The sequence below is a fragment of the Guillardia theta genome, assembly GCF_000315625.1.
Source record: "Guillardia theta CCMP2712 unplaced genomic scaffold GUITHscaffold_50, whole genome shotgun sequence".
Taxonomy (NCBI): domain Eukaryota; class Cryptophyceae; order Pyrenomonadales; family Geminigeraceae; genus Guillardia; species Guillardia theta.
In genome coordinates this window covers 561,715-578,476 of record NW_005434624.1, presented here as the reverse complement: position 1 = coordinate 578,476, position 16,762 = coordinate 561,715, and the positions used below count along the sequence as shown (strand labels likewise).

At 55.0% G+C, this 16,762-nt stretch overlaps 7 protein-coding genes across 7 annotated transcripts; 4 read left to right on the top strand and 3 right to left on the bottom strand.

Annotated features, from left to right (window-relative positions):
• Positions 1 to 133: 133 nt before the first annotated feature.
• On the top strand, positions 134 to 1,079 carry GUITHDRAFT_141018 (hypothetical protein; the record flags this gene model as incomplete). Its single annotated transcript, XM_005829824.1, has 3 exons — positions 134 to 216; positions 575 to 752; positions 1,035 to 1,079. Coding segments are annotated over 3 exons (306 nt in total), but the record flags the coding sequence as incomplete, so codon positions are not given.
• A 667-nt stretch (positions 1,080 to 1,746) lies between these two features.
• Positions 1,747 to 2,217, bottom strand: GUITHDRAFT_46202 (hypothetical protein; the record flags this gene model as incomplete). The annotated part of the gene is made up of 1 exon (XM_005829823.1): positions 1,747 to 2,217. A coding segment is annotated over one exon (471 nt), but the record flags the coding sequence as incomplete, so codon positions are not given.
• Positions 2,218 to 3,376: 1,159 nt separating this feature from the next.
• Positions 3,377 to 6,587, top strand: GUITHDRAFT_111266 (hypothetical protein; the record flags this gene model as incomplete). The annotated part of the gene is made up of 24 exons (XM_005829822.1): positions 3,377 to 3,424; positions 3,663 to 3,776; positions 3,821 to 3,865; positions 3,916 to 4,151; positions 4,195 to 4,256; positions 4,304 to 4,359; positions 4,410 to 4,470; positions 4,523 to 4,621; positions 4,672 to 4,718; positions 4,768 to 4,845; positions 4,893 to 4,966; positions 5,023 to 5,072; positions 5,113 to 5,192; positions 5,273 to 5,314; positions 5,380 to 5,467; positions 5,516 to 5,625; positions 5,674 to 5,717; positions 5,771 to 5,845; positions 5,902 to 5,968; positions 6,019 to 6,097; positions 6,160 to 6,207; positions 6,256 to 6,299; positions 6,373 to 6,448; positions 6,499 to 6,587. 24 exons carry the CDS (start codon positions 3,377 to 3,379, stop codon positions 6,585 to 6,587), a joined length of 1,812 nt encoding a protein of 603 aa, XP_005829879.1.
• Positions 6,588 to 7,594: 1,007 nt separating this feature from the next.
• Positions 7,595 to 8,407, top strand: GUITHDRAFT_111265 (hypothetical protein; the record flags this gene model as incomplete). Its single annotated transcript, XM_005829821.1, has 2 exons — positions 7,595 to 7,953; positions 8,017 to 8,407. The coding sequence occupies 2 exons, from the start codon at positions 7,595 to 7,597 to the stop codon at positions 8,405 to 8,407; spliced, it is 750 nt and encodes a 249-aa protein (XP_005829878.1).
• A 47-nt stretch (positions 8,408 to 8,454) lies between these two features.
• Positions 8,455 to 10,090, bottom strand: GUITHDRAFT_111264 (hypothetical protein; the record flags this gene model as incomplete). Its single annotated transcript, XM_005829820.1, has 10 exons — positions 8,455 to 8,636; positions 8,859 to 8,952; positions 9,006 to 9,057; positions 9,106 to 9,166; positions 9,217 to 9,236; positions 9,288 to 9,418; positions 9,467 to 9,583; positions 9,632 to 9,692; positions 9,741 to 9,767; positions 9,813 to 10,090. The coding sequence occupies 10 exons, from the start codon at positions 10,088 to 10,090 to the stop codon at positions 8,455 to 8,457; spliced, it is 1,023 nt and encodes a 340-aa protein (XP_005829877.1).
• Positions 10,091 to 11,320: 1,230 nt separating this feature from the next.
• GUITHDRAFT_111263 (hypothetical protein) lies at positions 11,321 to 13,950 on the bottom strand (the record flags this gene model as incomplete). The annotated part of the gene is made up of 8 exons (XM_005829819.1): positions 11,321 to 11,347; positions 11,565 to 11,717; positions 12,080 to 12,865; positions 12,914 to 13,559; positions 13,608 to 13,648; positions 13,699 to 13,734; positions 13,794 to 13,842; positions 13,901 to 13,950. The coding sequence occupies 8 exons, from the start codon at positions 13,948 to 13,950 to the stop codon at positions 11,321 to 11,323; spliced, it is 1,788 nt and encodes a 595-aa protein (XP_005829876.1).
• A 1,418-nt stretch (positions 13,951 to 15,368) lies between these two features.
• Positions 15,369 to 16,534, top strand: GUITHDRAFT_73636 (hypothetical protein; the record flags this gene model as incomplete). Its single annotated transcript, XM_005829818.1, has 5 exons — positions 15,369 to 15,545; positions 15,749 to 15,799; positions 16,009 to 16,051; positions 16,096 to 16,169; positions 16,469 to 16,534. Coding segments are annotated over 5 exons (411 nt in total), but the record flags the coding sequence as incomplete, so codon positions are not given.
• Positions 16,535 to 16,762: the final 228 nt, after the last annotated feature.

Here is a 16,762-nt window from a genome sequence, read left to right as displayed (position 1 = left end):
TCGATCGGGTGAGGGCGGGGGGATAGGAGGAAGGTGGGTGGGTGGTGTGGTGATGGGGGTGGAGGCGGAGAGAGCAGGGGAGGAGGAGGAGGAGGAGGAGGAGGAGGAGTTTGACTTGAGATATTCGTTTCAGATTGACGACATGGTCAACGAGTTTTTTCTCCGAGGATCCACTGTGAAGGAGTGGAACTCTCTTAACGATCAACTCTACAACAAGTGAGACTCTCCTGAATCCACTGCTGCCTGTTCCTCTCCTCCTCTTCCTCTTCCTCGTCCTCGTCCTCTTCCTCTCCTCCTGTTCCTGTTCCTGTTCCTGTTCCTATTCCTGTTCCTGTTCCTATTCCTGTTCCTGTTCCTGTTCCTGTTCCTGTTCCTCTTCCTCTTCCTCTTCCTCTTCCTCTTCCTTTTTCTCGTCCCCATCCTCGTCCTTTTTTCCTCCTCCTTCGCCATGGTCTTCTCTACTTGTTTCTCCGTATCCTCCTCGTCATCGTCCTCTCCTGTTTCTTCACCTGACGTTCTTTCCTCCCTCCTTCCTCTCCCTCCTCTCCCCATCTGCCTCCTCCTCCTCTGGCAGGTACGGAGAGAACCTCGAGGGTTTCAACCCCAAGAAAGAGTCCATCACCTCCTCCTTGGATCAGCTTCTGCGGGAGATGCAGGAGGAAGTCGCCAAGGTCCAGCAGGACTTCGTTGCTCCTCCTCCTCCTCTCAGCCCGGAGAAGCAGAAGGAGGTAGCGAAAGATGTCATGTACCAGGTCAGGAGAGGAGGAGTGGAGAGGAGGGGAGAGGAGGGGAGAGGAGGGGAGAGGAGGGGAGATGAACGGAATCGAGGATAGTTGAGTCAGTGAAGGAGCGACGACTGGCGGTACACGGGAGAGAGGAGAGCAGATCACAAAGCAGGAGGGTTGCGAAGACGGGAAAGAAGAGGGGGAAGGGGTGAAAGGAAGGGGAGGAAGGACGGGAGATAGGAAGAGGAAACGGAGGAAGGAAGGGGAAGGGGAGGAAAGGTGGTTGTTCCTGCTCTCAAACGTTGGCAGCTGTCATACCTGATGTACCTCGATCCTGATTCCGACGAATTTTGAATTAAAGCTTAAAAAGTCTTCTCGTCTCTCTCGTCCTGGACGATGCTGTTTCCCTCCCTCTCCTCTTCCAACTATCCCTATTCCTGCCATCCCCTTTCACGTTCTCCTCCTTCGGCCTTCCCTCCTCCCTCGCTTCCTCCTTCCGGGTCCTCGTTCTACCAACACTAGACGATGATATCAAGGTTGATTTTCAAAACATTTATCGCAACACAGTGAAGGAGCACACGTCGAGCAAGCGCAGACGTTCCTTCCTTGTTAAAAAACTCTACCCTTCCTTCCTCTTCTCTCTTCTCCTAATTTCCCTTCCCTTGTCCTCCTCTTTCTCCCTCTTTCTTCCTCTTCTCGTTTCATTCGCTTCTCTTTCTCCTCTCCTCCTCTCTTTCCCCCTCTCTTTTCTTCCTCTCTCCACTTAGGTATTAGGGGCCATCAGCCCGAGCAGCTGTGCGGTATCGTCGAGCACCTTGTACATCTTCACGCGGGCCTCGGCTGCCACCTGGGCTGCCTTGGACGCGAACTCTCGAGCCTGCTCGTCCGCGCTCTCACTCTCCTGCAGCATCCGAAGCTTGTCCTCCCTCCTCAGCACCTTGGCCACCTGGTTCTGCCTGCCCACATGGGGAGGAGGCTCTCCTGCCTTGACGAACGGCGACTCTACCTTGAACTCGTTGGACGCGAAGATGTACAACCCGGACCCGCTTGGCTCGTCGTCGATCCATATCCCTCCCCACTGATCCCCATTGCGGTACACGTGCGTCCCGTACCCGCTCTTGAGGTTCCTGTTGAACTCTCCATGGAACTTCTGGCCGTCCGCGAACTCGTACGTTCCCTGCCCGTGCATCCTCCCCTCAAACCACTGCCCGGTGTAGCTGGCCTTGCTCGCAAACCGATAGCAACCGTACCCGTGCTTCAAGTCTCGCAACCACTGGCCCTCGTACGTCGACCCGTCCGAGTACTTCATCACTCCGTGCCCGCTTCTCTCTCCTTCCAGCCACTCCCCGTCGTACACGGCGCTGGAGGCAAAGTACATTGTTCCTCGGTTGTTACGCTTGTTGTTGACCCACTCGCCGATGTACTGGTTCCCGTTGGCGTACCGGCACTTTCCCTTCCCGTGCCGCATGCCGCCCTCCTTCTCCCCCTCGTACTCTCCTTCGTCAACCTCCCCCCTGTCCTCTTGCCGCATTGGGGCCGCCATGTGCGGCTCGACGCCGATCGGCCTCTCCTTGATGACAGGCGTTTGGAACGGAGCGATCTCATCGTTGCCTCCCATGCTCGCCATGAGCTTCTGGAAGACCTCGTCCTTGGGCCTGGCCTGGTTGATCACGGACTTGGGCAGAGGAGCCGGCTCATACGCCGTCCGCTCCACCTTGGGCTCCTTCATGGGCATCCCCGTCAGCTTCGTCTGCCGCGGAATCTCCGCAGGCTTCGTCTGAACTTTGGGGAAGTTCGCGGCGTCAGCGAAGGATGGGGGCAGCTGGAATCCATCCTCTTGCGCGAAGGACGCTGGCGGCCTGTACTGGTCGAAGCTTTCAGGCAGACCCTCAGTAGCTGAGAAGGCGTTGCTGAAGAAATTGCCGGCAGTCATGCCGTTCCCGTTAATCTGAGATTCGGCTGGCATCGGCATGGTGGCGTTTCTTGTTCTAGAGGAGAGCAGGGGCGTCAGAGCGAACCACCACAGCACATGACATTCACAATTCAATCAGATCAAAGTCCGATGGAAAATCTCTTCTGACGGTCTAAGCTGAGACTTTTCGTACCCACTCAACTCCGGATATCGTATACATAGCATCTACATCGACAAAAGTTTCGCTCTTGTTGGTGCGGTTTACCCGGCAAACCTTGTACCTCGTTGCTATTCGTGTGTTGGCCTCTGGGTTCACTTTCCTTTTCGCACATCTCAATGTGGGTTCTACCTCATCCCCACTTGTATCAACCATCTCCTCTGCTGCTATCTCTCCCTTCCCCCTCCTCTCCTCTCTCCTCTCTCCTCTCTCCTCTCTCCTCTCCCGCTCCTCCCTTTGCTCTTCGCGTTCCTCGGCATTGCCTCCCTCCTCGGAAGGACAGATACACCCCACCCCCATTTGTGCCTCTCTATACCCCACCTTCTCACTGTGATACAGTACCCTGACCCTTAAAACAAAGAGATGACCATCTACCCATCAAGTTGTTGACACACCCCTGTAAACTAGTTCCAGTACCCCTATATTTTCCCCATGTTCACAGCTTTGTCACACACCCCTACCCTGGACAAATGTACCCTTACCCCCATTGCTTGCTTCCAAACGTTTGGAGGATCCTGGGCCATGGAAGCCATCACGATGGCCGAGCCAGAGGAGCTGGCAAAGATGCAGGTGAGCGACGACAACGACGACAGTGAGGAAGAGGAGAGGAGGAGAGGAGGAGGAGGAAGAGAGCGAAGGAGAAGGAAGGATTGGGATGCAAGGGAGAAGGCGGGGAGAAGAGATGTAGGCAAGATGAGTTGGCGATCAATCATCATCCGTGCAGGAAAAGAAATTCATGCGATACAAGAGGCTCCTCGTGGAGGAGGTGAAGTACCTCGAACACATGAGGGAATCTGATACAAGACAGGCGAAGGGGATCAAGGACATGAAGTTCTTCGATGCCGTCGTCATCACTGCCTCCGACGAGGAGCAGGTGCTTTCGAACAGGACCGATCCTGGCGACCCTCGCGCCCTCCAGCATGTGATCGTTGATGGCGTTTCAAGCTGACCGCTGGATCTCAACAGGCGAAGATCTATGAGGAGCAGTTGCAGTGGAGGAAGCAGCTCAAGGTCTCGTGGCTACATGCTCTGAATCCCTCAGCTTCTGACCAATTGAACAGTCTATCCCCTCCCGCCCCCACTACCACGTCCTGCATGACCCGCCAGGGGTCAAGATAGGCAACGGAGGCAACCGAACTCCCTCGCCCTCTGACGAGCGACTGACGAGGACGGTGGTGGCAGGAGCAACTTTCGTCGCTCTTGACTTCCTTCGGGACAAGTTCTCGTCGGAGTTCGAGAGCCTTCGAGTTCTCCTCATTCATGCTGGAGGGTACAGCCAGCGAACACCCCAGCACAGGTGCCAGCTGCTCGAATCTGCGCGTGCTGACGTCAGTGTGAAGTGTTTGCGGGAAGATCTTCGCAGCCCTCCCAGCTGGACCATTTCAGGGCTGCTCAATGCTGGGTGAGGGGAGCGAGTCGGTGCGCTCCCGCTGATGTTTTGGTGGGAAGAAATGTGCTTCGCTATGCTATGCGACATTCCTGGCAGCGCTCCTCCTGGTGTGATGGTGAGCGATCTAGCCGCCAGAGCTTCTTGCCTCGCTCACCCCTCGCACAGCTCAAGTGTGGGGACGATATCATCATCTTCGACTCCGATGTCTGTGACTTCAACCAGCCTGGTCCTCTTGGCTTGTGAGAGAAGGAAGGCGAGGAGTCACTCGGTGCCCGCAGGCTTCACGGCCCTCGCACACCGGAGCACAGTCGACATCGCCTACACCCACGGCGTGTTCTGCCTCGAGGCCTCGGAAGGAAGCCAAGGGGAGGGAGCAGGTGGGCAGAGAGTTCAAACAAGCTTCAACAGTGAAGTTTTCTGTTCCAAGGGACCGTCCGTTGTCGTCGATACACGCACAAACCTTCCCACGAGCGAGTGATGGAGCAGCCTCCTGCTTCCCTCCCCTCACCTGCCTTGAGGGCAGATGCGCAAGTACGGGGCGCTGATGAACAAGGAGCTCGAGGCCTACACCGACAGCACGTTCTTCTTCGACATGCCAACAGTGAGGTGGTAGGGGCGGATGGGGCAGAGGCTGAGCTGCGTTGCAAGGCGAAGAGGCTCTTGACTTGGTGGGACGAGCACGAACGGCACGTGGGCTGTGAGGTGGATGCGTACGGGGACCTGTAGGATCTCGAGGAAGGAGGCTATGCCGCCGATTGACGGGTGGATGATCAATCAGGCTGCAAGCGCTGGGCCCTGAAGCCGACGAGGAGTACATAGGTCAGCATGGTGAGGTTGAGCAGGAGGAAGGAGGGATGAAGTTGCTCAGGCAAGGGAAGCGACTTGCTGTCTGAGACCCGGAGGAGCCTCTTTCAAGCACTGAATGGGATGGAGCTGAACGTTTGCAAGGTCCACGCTCCTCTGATCTTGATCTTTCGTCTTCCTACCCCTTTGCACGTAAAAGGCCTTGATGCTGAGCTGGACGGCAGGTGGAGAAGTCTCGCTTCTGGCACATAGGAACGATCCCAGAGGTGAGGGGAGAGGAAGGGAGGAGGGAGAAGAAGGGAGGAGGGAGGAGGCTCAGACGGGCTGCTAGATGCTCGACCACTTCTGCGGCTCCACGTCGTTCCTTGTGGAGGCCTCTGGGGGGAGCGTAAGGCAAGAAGGGTTCGCGGTGGAGATAGGTACAGGAGGGAGAGGGTTTTAAGTAGCAGGAGCTGACGGACCACAAGGAGCACACGGTCTGGGCTACTACTCGAAGTCGTTGACGAGCTGCAAAATCTGCTCTCGGGTGCACGAGTCAGCCGAGCTGGGGCCTCGGAGTGTGGTGGAGTTCTGTACAGTAAGCAAGGAAATGCTGTGCGACATTGAAAAGACTTATCCTGCCTAGGTAGGCAAGGACGTGAAGATAGGAAGGGACTGCCTCCTTAGCTGGTTGAGTAGCTGAAGCATTCCAGACAAGGGGGTTGAGCCGATGTTTCATGCAGCGTCGCTCTAACGGACGGAGTTGTCATTCCTGATGGCATTTTCCTTCAGACGGTCGTGATCACGTTGGATGGGAGGTGTGGGGCACACAGCGAGAAAGAGATTGGCTATTGTTTTAATGGATATTGTACAGGACAAGATATGTCACCCAAGTGATGCGAACCTCCGACGATGTAAAGCAGTCAGGGACGATAGAGAAGGTGAGCTTGAGTCGACGTTCTGCTGCTGCGAGTAGCTGACGTCCTTGAAGCTTTTATGGCTGGGAATGAGCATGAGCAAGGTCTGCTCTGTCCTTGGGATAGCTGAAGACACCATCCATACGGCTCAAGGTCAGATACTGATATGCATTGCCCACCATGTATTGAACGTTGACGGTGGGTAACAGCAGCAGGGAAGCCGAAGACGTTTTGGGATGCTCGTCTTCATCCCGTCGCTGAGTGTGAGGATATCCCTTACCGCCCGATGCGCCAGTAAGACTTGAATGCAGCAAGAGAACTCTCCGTCCTCTACTCGCTCAGCCTGATGTACAAGGTATCGTGCGATAGTTCTCATTGTCCAGCAAGACAGCCGATGGAGTCATCGTGAGCAAGTGTATGAATTTCAGGCGCTGGGAATCGACACGGATCAGCCTCTCAAGGACGTGTTGCCTGAAGCTGTCTCCGCGCATCGAGTCTCGATGGGTACCGAAAGCAGCGCCGCCTGAATAGCTGTGTGACCGCCTTCTGTACAGGAGAATGTGTCCGATGCAAGCACGCGGTAGAGCAGCTTCGGTACAGGAGGATGTTCGACGACCTGGTGGAAGCGGCGAGCGAAGCCTGACGGTGACGGAAGTTTGAAGTGGAGTAGACGTGTAATGAAGGCGACCAAAGTCAGAGTGACTTCTCAAAGAATTCTCTCCTCTCCGCTAGAGTCGACGATGATGGCGTGCGATAAGATGAGCTTGATAGAGTCGTTGAGCGCCTTGAGCTGCTTGGACTTGATGGAGGGCAGCATTTTCGCCGATATGACTGTATGGCCGCGTACTTCCCGATCAGTGATCGACACAAGGAGTGTCGCAGCAGAAGGTCAAGAAGCAGGTAGCTTGCACGTTGTTGTGGCTGGGGATAGGAGTAGGAGCAGGCGAAGGAGGAGCTTTCCAACGTCGTGTCTTTCGATCAGTTATGTGCGAGAGCCAAAAAAGAAAGAGCGTTTCGGATCACAAAACGCAATGTTTCATATCCCACTGCAACTTCAAGAAGTCGGTAGCTGGGAACATCGTACAATCACGAGATTTCAGATCCTGATGACCAAGGAGTCAAGGGAGGATGCATCCCTTCACATCGCACGGCACTACCATGAGCATTGTAAAAGTTTGAATTGTTCCTGGTGCAGATACGACAAGCTGTCACGACCTCAGTGATTTGTCCTCGTACTGATTTTAACTTAACTTTGAGCAAAAGAAGATTTACGGAGGTCGTTGGTCACTTACAGCCCGGGCCGCCTGATAAAAACCCAGTCCGAATTTATGCCAGTTGGTACCGTGACGGCACCCGGCGGGCCCGGCGACGTCAGAGGCCCCGGGAACGGCGCCGGGTCACCACTGCCGCAGTGGCACTGAGCTCGGCTGGGCGGCCGCAGGTACGTGGGATGCAGATGCATCGAAGATGGGAGCGAGTGCTGGGAGGGAGAGGAGGGGAGGGGAGGGAAGGCGATGGGAGCCTGGGAAAGAGTAGAGTACAGGAGGGTAGGGTAGGTAGGGTAAATGGGAGATTTTGAGGAGAAGGAAGAAGGCAGGTGAACTTTATTTCTATCCTTTGTAAAGCGCACTCCATCAAGTTCGTTCAATGATGTTCCCTGCACAGTTTGATCCGTTGATGGCCCAGAGCACCAACCGACCGACCTCGTCAGCTAATTGCAGCGACTACAAGAGGAGGGACCCGAGGGATGTTTTATCATGGAGAACCGACAAGATCATACTAGTGCTTGATCGGATCAGAGACGTCGGGAACATCTCCTCCATCTTCCGCACCTGCGATGCTCTTGGCGTGCAGGTGATCTGGAGTATCCTCCCCCCCCACTACACGGGAGCCTTCTCGTCCTCCACCAAGAAGATTCGGAGCAAGATGCGCTCCATCAGCAGAGGAGCTGATCGCTACCTCAGCCAGCGCTTCTTCCAGGACGAGCACGAGCTCTTGAAAGCCATCAGGTTGAGATGAGAGTTGACAAACCTCCTCTTCTCATCGTGCTTCTCACTTCGACCTTGCCCTAGGGAGGAAGGGAGACAGATCTGGTCCACAGACTTGGGGGCAGGCGCCGTGTCGTTGAGGTCGGGGGAGCAAGTGGAGCTGCCGCAGGAAGGCATCGCCCTCGTGATGGGAGAGGAGACGGCTGGAGTCTCGCAGGCAATCCTTGACGCCTCCTCAAAGCGAGTCTTCATCCCGACCTTCGGCTTCGTTCAGTCGCTGAATGTCGCAGTGGCAACGGCGCTCGTCCTTCAGGCCCTCTTGTGGCAGGTGAAGGTGGAGCATCGCGGAATAGGCAGCGCCGCCTTGCGCGAGTCGGTGGAGAGAGACTGGAAGGAGTGGTTGGAGGAGACAGAGGGAGCGGAGCAGAGGCAGGAGGAGGCGATCTGCGAGGAGGCGGCGGAGGAAGGAGGTTGAATTATTGATTAACATCAGTCGTGATGGAAGGAAAAAGCATGCCTGTCTCATCGCATGCTCTGACTTTCATCCGGTGCCCTTGGCTGCAGGAGGAGCGACTCGAGCTGTAAAATCTTCTTCTTCTGGAAGATGACCTTGTCCTCGAGCTCTGCGATGTACTCCATGTCCGCCTGCCTGAGAGACTCAAGCTGGTCGATGCGCAGCTGCAAGTCCGGCTGCGAGTCCGAGGCTGGAAGAAGGAAAGATATCAGAGGGGAAGACGAGAGAGAGGGAGGGGGGGTGGGGGGTGGTGTTTTAAAATCCTCTCCCCTCATCCAGAGCGAGGGGGAGGGGAGGGGAGGAGAGAGAGCGCGGGGAGAGAGGAAGAGTGAGCAAGGGAGGAACAGAGAGGATAGGACAAGAGAGGGGAGAGGGTAGAGGAGGAAGAAAGGGGAGGATTAGGATTGTTCACTGGCTCTAGCGCTCATCATATCCTCGACTTGGGAGAAAAGGGAGCTTTTCTTGGTCTCGAAGGCTGTGTTGAACTTGAGCATACTCTGCAGCTCCTGTGCCATGGTAGAGGTTTAGCGAGCACACAGACAGGAGGCCTCTTGCCCACCTTGATGGTCTCCAGCCTGGCGTGTTGTATCTTGTCATCCGCATACCTTTCGCTGCAATCAAGTCAACGTGACAGGGTGGCAGGGCAAGACATGCTCTACGCCATAAGCTGGTCGATCTTGTTCTGCAACCTCCTGACCGTATCCTCGTTCTGCTCGGATGCTGCCAATGAATCACAATGAGATGGTTCACATCACGTGTTGCTCTCGAACCTCTCGCCATGCTCGTCTTCCTGCACATCACTCTTAGATCGCAGGGGAGACGTTTGGACGTGACAACTCACAGGGTGACATTCTCTAACGTCAGAGCTTCCACCTTCTGCTCCAAGATTGACTTCATTCGATCCAGGGTTGCCTTCTCCTCTTTCTGCGTATCGCTTTCGCTGTCCTCTTCCTGAGCGTTGACTTCAGTTGCCTTGCAGAGAATGTCAGCTACATCAACATACACGCCATGTCGCAGCACCTGCTTCTTCCCGATCGCTCGCATGATCTTCTCGATCTTGTCACTGAGATGAGCTGGAGGAACGAACTCTTCGCTGTCGTCGTCCATCTCTTCCATCATCAGGTTTCTCTCCATCAGCTGCCAAGACATTATGAGGGTTGTTCCGTAGCCATCAACATCCTCCACCTCCTCCATCTTCTCGATGATCTTCGCGTTTGTTCGCGAGTCTTCAAGAGAGCTCTCTTGTCTACATACAACACAGTCATGCCTCTACAACCATCTCTGCTTCCCTCACCCCGCATCGACTCCAACATCCCTCGTCCTGCTGCTGGTTAGATACTCAGTAGAGAAGCGACTTCATTCTGACCTCTTTGCTGCTCGGCTCGTCAGGTTCGCATCAACCGCCTCCAGTGACTTCTCAACGCAGGGAACAGTAGCCTCCATCTGAAATATGTCTGAGCTGCCTGAAACAAGACGGGGGGAGAGGAAGGCAAGAGACTGGAGTACATGCGCAAGCATCAAGTCAAGGTTCTGCAGTTTGATCTGCTGCTGTTGTTGTGAGATCTCAGCATCATCGAGAGCTTCTTGTAGCAGCTCGTCATTGACGATGCTCCAGGACTCCAGCAGGGTCCCTGCTCCTTGCATGTCATGTTGGTCACAGGCAAGCAGTAGGTAGACCCTTGAGGATCGTCATCAGAGGTCCGTTAGCTTGAACATCTTGAGTGATAGTGAGAGGTTTTACACAGCTCAGAGGGAGAGGCAGAGGAAGGGAGAACGAGAAGAGGTAGAGGTAGAGAAAGAGGTAGAGGTAGAGAAAGGGGACGAGGAGGGAGGTACCTGCCCATGCCTGCAGGAGAATACGTTCTAGTCTTGCAGAGATCAACCTTGACAGGAGGAGCATGACATCATGGACGGGATTCAACTAACGACTTGTCCCACCTGCACTTGCGGGAGGCGGAGTGAGAGGCGACGGAGGTAGAGTCGAGTGTCTTGTGCTGGTGACTTCGTTTGGGAACGGGGGGAGCAGAGTCCGAGGGCTCAGCTCTGTTGGGGCTTGTCTTGAGCCTGCTCCTCGTCTGCTTCCCTATCCCAAAGATTGCTCGATACTCTCCTCGCTCCATCTTCAACGGTTCCCCTCCTCTCTTGCCTCCTGCTTTTATGACATGCTGGTGCCCGCACGCCTCGTCAGGCGTGAAAGGTTGCGAGGCTCAGCATGTCTGAGTGAGAGCTGAGAAGTTGCTAAGGATTCCTGAGCCAAACGATCAGCTGGTGGCTGATGAGCGAAAAAAACTGACTGAGAGAAGTCAGAGACAGTTGCTGTCTAGAGAGGAAAACAATCCCTTCCTCTCTCTTTCATTCTTCAAGCCCATATTATCCTTGTTTTTTCTTCTTGTCCTTGTTCTTCTCGTTCCTACCTCTCTTCTCTCCTCATACTTTCTCTTCTTCTGTTTGACATCGCTGCTCTGAGCTCTCCTCGCCTCTCCTCCCTCTCCTCCATATTTTCCTTGCAGCCGCAGTCCGAGTGGTGTGAGGGAAATAAGGGAAACAAGGAGGAGGTAGGGCCGGGGGTACGCGAGGAACTCGGAAAGGGAAGGGAGAACACAAGGAGGAGGAGGAGGGGAAGAGCAAGGAGGGAGGAGGAGGACGAGGAGGAGGACGAGGAGGAGGACGAGGAGGAGAACGAGGAGGACAAGGAGGATGAAATTGAGGAGGATGAGTTTTGGTCAGCTCCATATTTCTTCTCACCACGACTGGACAATGTTGAGGGCTTGAATTGAAGTAATTGTATTTCTAATTAAGAGGCTCTAGTGCCTAAATTAAGATTTGATGTAAGAGGAAGCCAACCCGGTGATGTTGTCAAGTTGTAAACTACAATCAAACTGGTCGTTCCCATTGTGTCGTCTGTAGACATCAAGTTAAGATTACCCTTCTCCGCCTCCATCATCATCATAATAGTCATCATCGTCACCACCACTACCACCACCACTACCGCCGTCATCATCTTCGTCGTCATCGTCATCATCACCACCACTAACATCATCATCATCATCATCATCATCATCATCATCATCATCATGATCAACCCCCCCTCTTGGGTCATATCATCTGCTCCTCCTACCTGTGTCTGATGGTTGACATAGTAAGCTCTGCCACTGCTCTGGTCGACTCGCTCCTCCCATCCTGGTGGCAGCGCAGAGTATGCGGGGGGGGGAGGGGGAGGGGCTGAGCCACCGCCTCCTCCTATGTTGAGATTCTGCATGCCTGCCTGCACCTGCGCAGAGAAGTCACGAAGTGGAGGCGAGAAGAGAAGAGGTCAGACGAGGAGAGGTCAGAGGAGGAGAGGTCAGAGGAGAAGAGGAGAGAGGAGAGGTCAGAGGAGGAGAGGTCAGAGGAGGAGAGGAGAGAGGAGAGAGGAGAGGTCAGAGGAGGAGAGGAGAGAGGAGAGGTCAGTGGAGGAGTGGAGAGAGGAGAGGTCAGTGGAGGAGAGGAGAGAGGAGAGGTCAGTGGAGGAGAGGAGAGAGGAGAAGTCAGTGGAGGAGAGGAGAGAGGAGAGGTCAGAGGAGGAGAGGTCAGTGGAGGAGAGGAGAGAGTAAGGACAATAAAGGTAGAGCAAGGAGCAACAGGAAAACGGACCTGGTTCCAGTCTGAGTCCACAGAGGGACGAGGACGGGGCTGGATGTTGTTGGCGATCATGTAGGAGGTGAGCTGGGAGGGGATTTCAGCGAGGACGCGGCTGGTGAGCTCAGCTCCGTTCTTGTTGCACTCCCTGAAGGCGACGAACTGCACTATGTCCCGGGTGACCTGCCTGCCAGATACAGAGGACCGCAGCACCCGATCGTCCCCATCGAGCTCCTCCATCTTGCCGAAGTCTGCGTCACCGACCCCGACAATGACGATGGAGAGAGGGCTGGAGCAGGAGTCGATAATCTTCTCGATCGTGTTGTCCATGTCGGTGATCTCTCCGTCGGTGATGATCAGCAAGACGACGTACTCCTGGCTGCCCGGCTTGATCCTCTTGCACTTGTCGTTAGCCATGGTGATGATGTCAGCGAAGTTGGTCGGCCCGTACAGCACGACGCTGCTGAGACACTTGGCATACGCATCGAGGATCCCCTGGACCCCCTGGACCTCCGGGCGATCCGCCTTGCCGTTGAGGGCGAAACAGTGGGACACCCGACCATCCGGCAGCTTCGCGCCGAACCCGAAGCACCCGAACTGCTTGCTGGAGCTGTACTTCTCGAGGATCTCCCCAACAGACGCGATGGCGAGCTGGTACTGGTTGAAGCCCGACGGGTTCATGTAGTGGAGAGAGTCTGGCTTGAGCGGGTCCTGGTTGGACGCAGTGAAGTCAACGGCCATCAGGATGTCGATGCGGCATCCCCCAGCCACGTACTCGAAGAACGTCGGCCGGTGTACCAGCTGGGCAGACAGGTCAGGAAGTCAGCAGGTCAGAGCATGCTCTCGGACCTGGACGTGGGTAATGTTGAGGAGTCCTCGATCTTTGGTGTCCTGGGCGTTTCCCTTGTTCTTCTTGACAGGGAAAGATGCTGGACCGGTCCCTTTCAGCAGGTCCTGCACGGTGCAGGTCACCTGGCCCATGAAGTCGTGGCTCGACATGGCGTTCCAGTCCCACAGCTCGAAGACCATCGGCATGTCCATCTGTCCCAGGTTGAGCTTCTGAATGGGGATTTCGATCCCGTGCCAGACAGGGTCCTTAGAGTTCTTGATGACCTCAGTCTCATACACCACATCCAGCGCCCCATCCTTCCGCTTCCTCTTGATCCTCACGTACTTGTCCCCCTTTCCCAGCCAGTCCTTTGTCGCTAGTTTGGTCCCACTCAGGATGAAGCGGAGAGAGTCGTTCGCTCCCTGTACCTCCTCCGCAAGGATCTTGATGGTGCCATACCTCTTGTCGTTGGCTCCCTTAGAGCTTGCAAGTGCCTCGATCAGGCACGATCCCTTCGACCCTACGATCTTCCCTAGCGTCGTCTCGTGGAATCCCAGGAAGTCTTGCTGGTCCAGGCTCTTCTTGGGCGAGTCGATATCGTACACTGTGAACTTGACATTCTGCACGGTCTCGAACAGAAAGTCGATCTCGATCTTGGTCGAGAACCTGCCGACAGAGTCAACCGACGGCTCCTCTCCCCTGCTCCTCCCCTACTTGGGGTTGAGGTTGTTCTGTATGACTTCAGTCCTCGCGACCTGAACCACAACGCTCTTATCCCCTCCCATCACCATCACGCTCTCTTCACCTCGACCCAGCGACCTTGCGGGTCTTTGCTATGAACCTGTGACCACATGTCAAGGGCTAGGAGGGGGGGCGTTAGACTCATGGTTGCCAGCTCACCACACACATTGGGTCAGACTTGGATAAGACATCTTTGTTCTGCAGCCCTCTGGAACACAACACGGCAATTGTGAGTGACAACAGCAGGTGTGAGCTTATCTCCTCACTTGCACTCTATGGAGAGCAGAAGTTTGCTCTTCGGCACGGCATCCACCATCTGAGATCGCAACGTTCAGATCACGAAAGCATTTGGACGACAGTCCTTATCCGAAGTCATGCCTTTCCTCTGCAAGGTATTTTTCTTGTCCCCTGTTTCTCTCTTGCACCTCTCGTCCTTATCTTGCATCGCCTCTTAGTTCTCCTCCTTCTCTTTCTCCTTCTCTTACTCTTAAGTTTCTCGTTTTCTTTTCCTTCGTTCCAAATTCCCCTTGCTGTCCTGTCCTCTTCCTTTTTGTTTTGCTCTGCCCTCCTCCTTCAGTCGGTACTCCCTTCAGATGTCTATCCTTCCCTCTGTCCCTTCCCTGCCTCTCTCCTCCCCTCCTCCTCCTCCTCCTTCTCCTCCTCCTCCTCCTCCTCCTCCTCCTCCTCCCCTTCTCCTCCTCCCTCAAACGCATAGAGTTCGGAAATTCGACACGCCACATCGCGCTGGGAAAAGTGCAGTAGGGGGGTAGTCAAGGTCCAGATACCGGTCCATTGGTCTGCGAAAGATCCATATAGACCAGGTGGGGTACATCTTTACGAGGGTATTCTAGAGAAAGTAGTGGGAGTCCAGTCCCCGAAACTGGTCAGGAAGGGGATGTGGTCCTTCCGACGACATACAAGGGAATACCATGCTCAAGGCGACGATCGCAGCGATGGCGGCGATGCAGACGGTGATGGAGGAAACTTGGACGATGATGTCTAGATGGAGGGGGAGAGATACAGAGAGAAGGAAGGAGGAGGAGAGGAAGGGTGGCCGGTAACAGAAGCGGAGGCGAGCGAGGTACAGGAGTGGGTGTGTGCGATCCTCCTTTCGTTCTCTTCCATCCTTTTCACTTCTGAATGCCCTTCAGGTGTCTGCGTTCAACGTCCCGGTCAACCATCTCGGCCTGAAGCCGCGTGCACACGAACGTAGCCTGCCCGTCACGAGGCATGCAAGGACTGCTGTACATGCTCCTGCTGCTCTTCAGTTGACCTCAGAGGTCACCCTGTACGGAAACAGAAACAGCAGGTCACCACTGATCGAGTGGTACCTCGTCGAAATCAACAAGCAGTACACACACAGGTAGCTTGCTCTGGACCTTTTCAACCTCCTGTGGGGAAGTAGCTGTGTATGCTGGACTAATCCTGCCATAATCAGTGAGGATCGCGCGTCGAACCCGAACCCGTTCGGCAAGGTTGGCAACGATAGAGATTGTCATGGATTAGATGATGCTGGCGATATTGCAAGTGATAGGGGAGGTGATTGTGATAGTCAAGTATGCTGTTGATGATAGAGGAAACCATTCAAAATGTGCAATGATGTCAACTATGAGGAGGAGGAGGAGGAGGAGGAGGAGGAGGAGGAGGAGGAGGAAGAGGAGGAGGAGGAAGGGAAGGGGAGGGGGAATGGGTGTGGAAGGAAATGTTGTTTTCATCTTATGTCACTTCATGTAGATTCCTGGCTTGCGTGACGATAAGGTTGAGCTGTTTGAGAGCGGCGCCATCTTGCTGTACCTGTCGGACAAGTACGGGGAGAGCAATACCCCCGAGAAGCGAGCAGACGCCGCAAAGTGGATCGTGTGGGCCAATGCGGAGCTGGATGGAGTTTTGTTCACCCGGGATATTGAGGTTGTGCGCTGTTTTGCGGAGAAATGCTGCTGCTGCTGCTGCTCCTGCTCCTGCTCCTGCTCCTGCTCCTGCTGCTGCTCCTGCTCCTGCTCCTGCTCCTGCTCCTGCTCATAATTTTGATGATGATAATGACGATGAGGAGGAATAGGAGGAGGAGAAATGTGCTGTTTGCGGTTTTTCCTTTTTCCTGCTGATCACCGGGACAGGCTCGGGCTCCCAAGGTGCTGATGCAGCTGGATGCAATCCTCAACGGGAAGGTGAGAAACGTCGCGAGGTTGGCGGGAGGAGGGCGAGGAGGGCGAGGAGGAACCGCAAAGAAAGAGAATACAGAAAGAGGATTTGAGACGAGAACGAGGTCAAGGACAAGAAAGAGACGGGAGGGCGAGAATGGATCACCAAGAAAATTGAGGGAGCAGCGAGCTCCAGGCTGCTGGTCGACGATGGAGCATCTCACCGTGCATGGCAGGAGTTCCTCGTTGGCAACCAGTTCTCCGTGGCGGACGTGGCAGGTGAGGAGCAGCTGGGAGGATGTTATCAGCTGACTAGCGGGCAGTCGCCTCCTACCTCCTTTTCATCCCCCTGTTCCACCCCAACTTCGATGCCAGCCGCTTCCCAAATGTCCTTCAGGTACAGCCGTTGCCTCCTTCACCCTCTTGCTCCCCATCCGTTTGTTCAATTTTGTCCTCCCCTCCCCCCATTCTGTCCTCCCCCCCCCTCCCTCCCTCTCCTCCTTCTCGTTCTCTTCCCCCTTCTCGTTCTCTTCCCCCAACCCCCTTTTCCTCCTTCTCGTCCTCCCTCCTCTTTGACCTTGTCTCTCGACCCTGCTCTCCTCGTTTTCCTCCCATCTGTGTGTCTCTCGAGTATTCGTTCTCCTTCCTCTTTCCTCTCCTCCCATCTCTGCTGCTTGCTGAAAGTTGTCTGCGCAGTACATGGACAGGTGCGCCTCCCGTCCTGCATTCCAGAAGACCATGGGAACCAACGCCCTCCAGTGAGTGACTGACATCGCATGTCAAGAGCTCCTCCTTCCAACGTCTCCTCTCTGTCTTCAGTGACCTCTTGCTCTTCCTCTTCCTCCATCGCACGTGCGACGTCTACATCGTCTACTCCCTGACTTCCTCCTCCTCCTCCTCAGGTACTTGAAGGTCCAGATGGCAAAGAAGCCCTCAAACAACATCTTCAACAAACTCTTCTAATCCAAGAGAAATTGCTGCCCCTCGTCA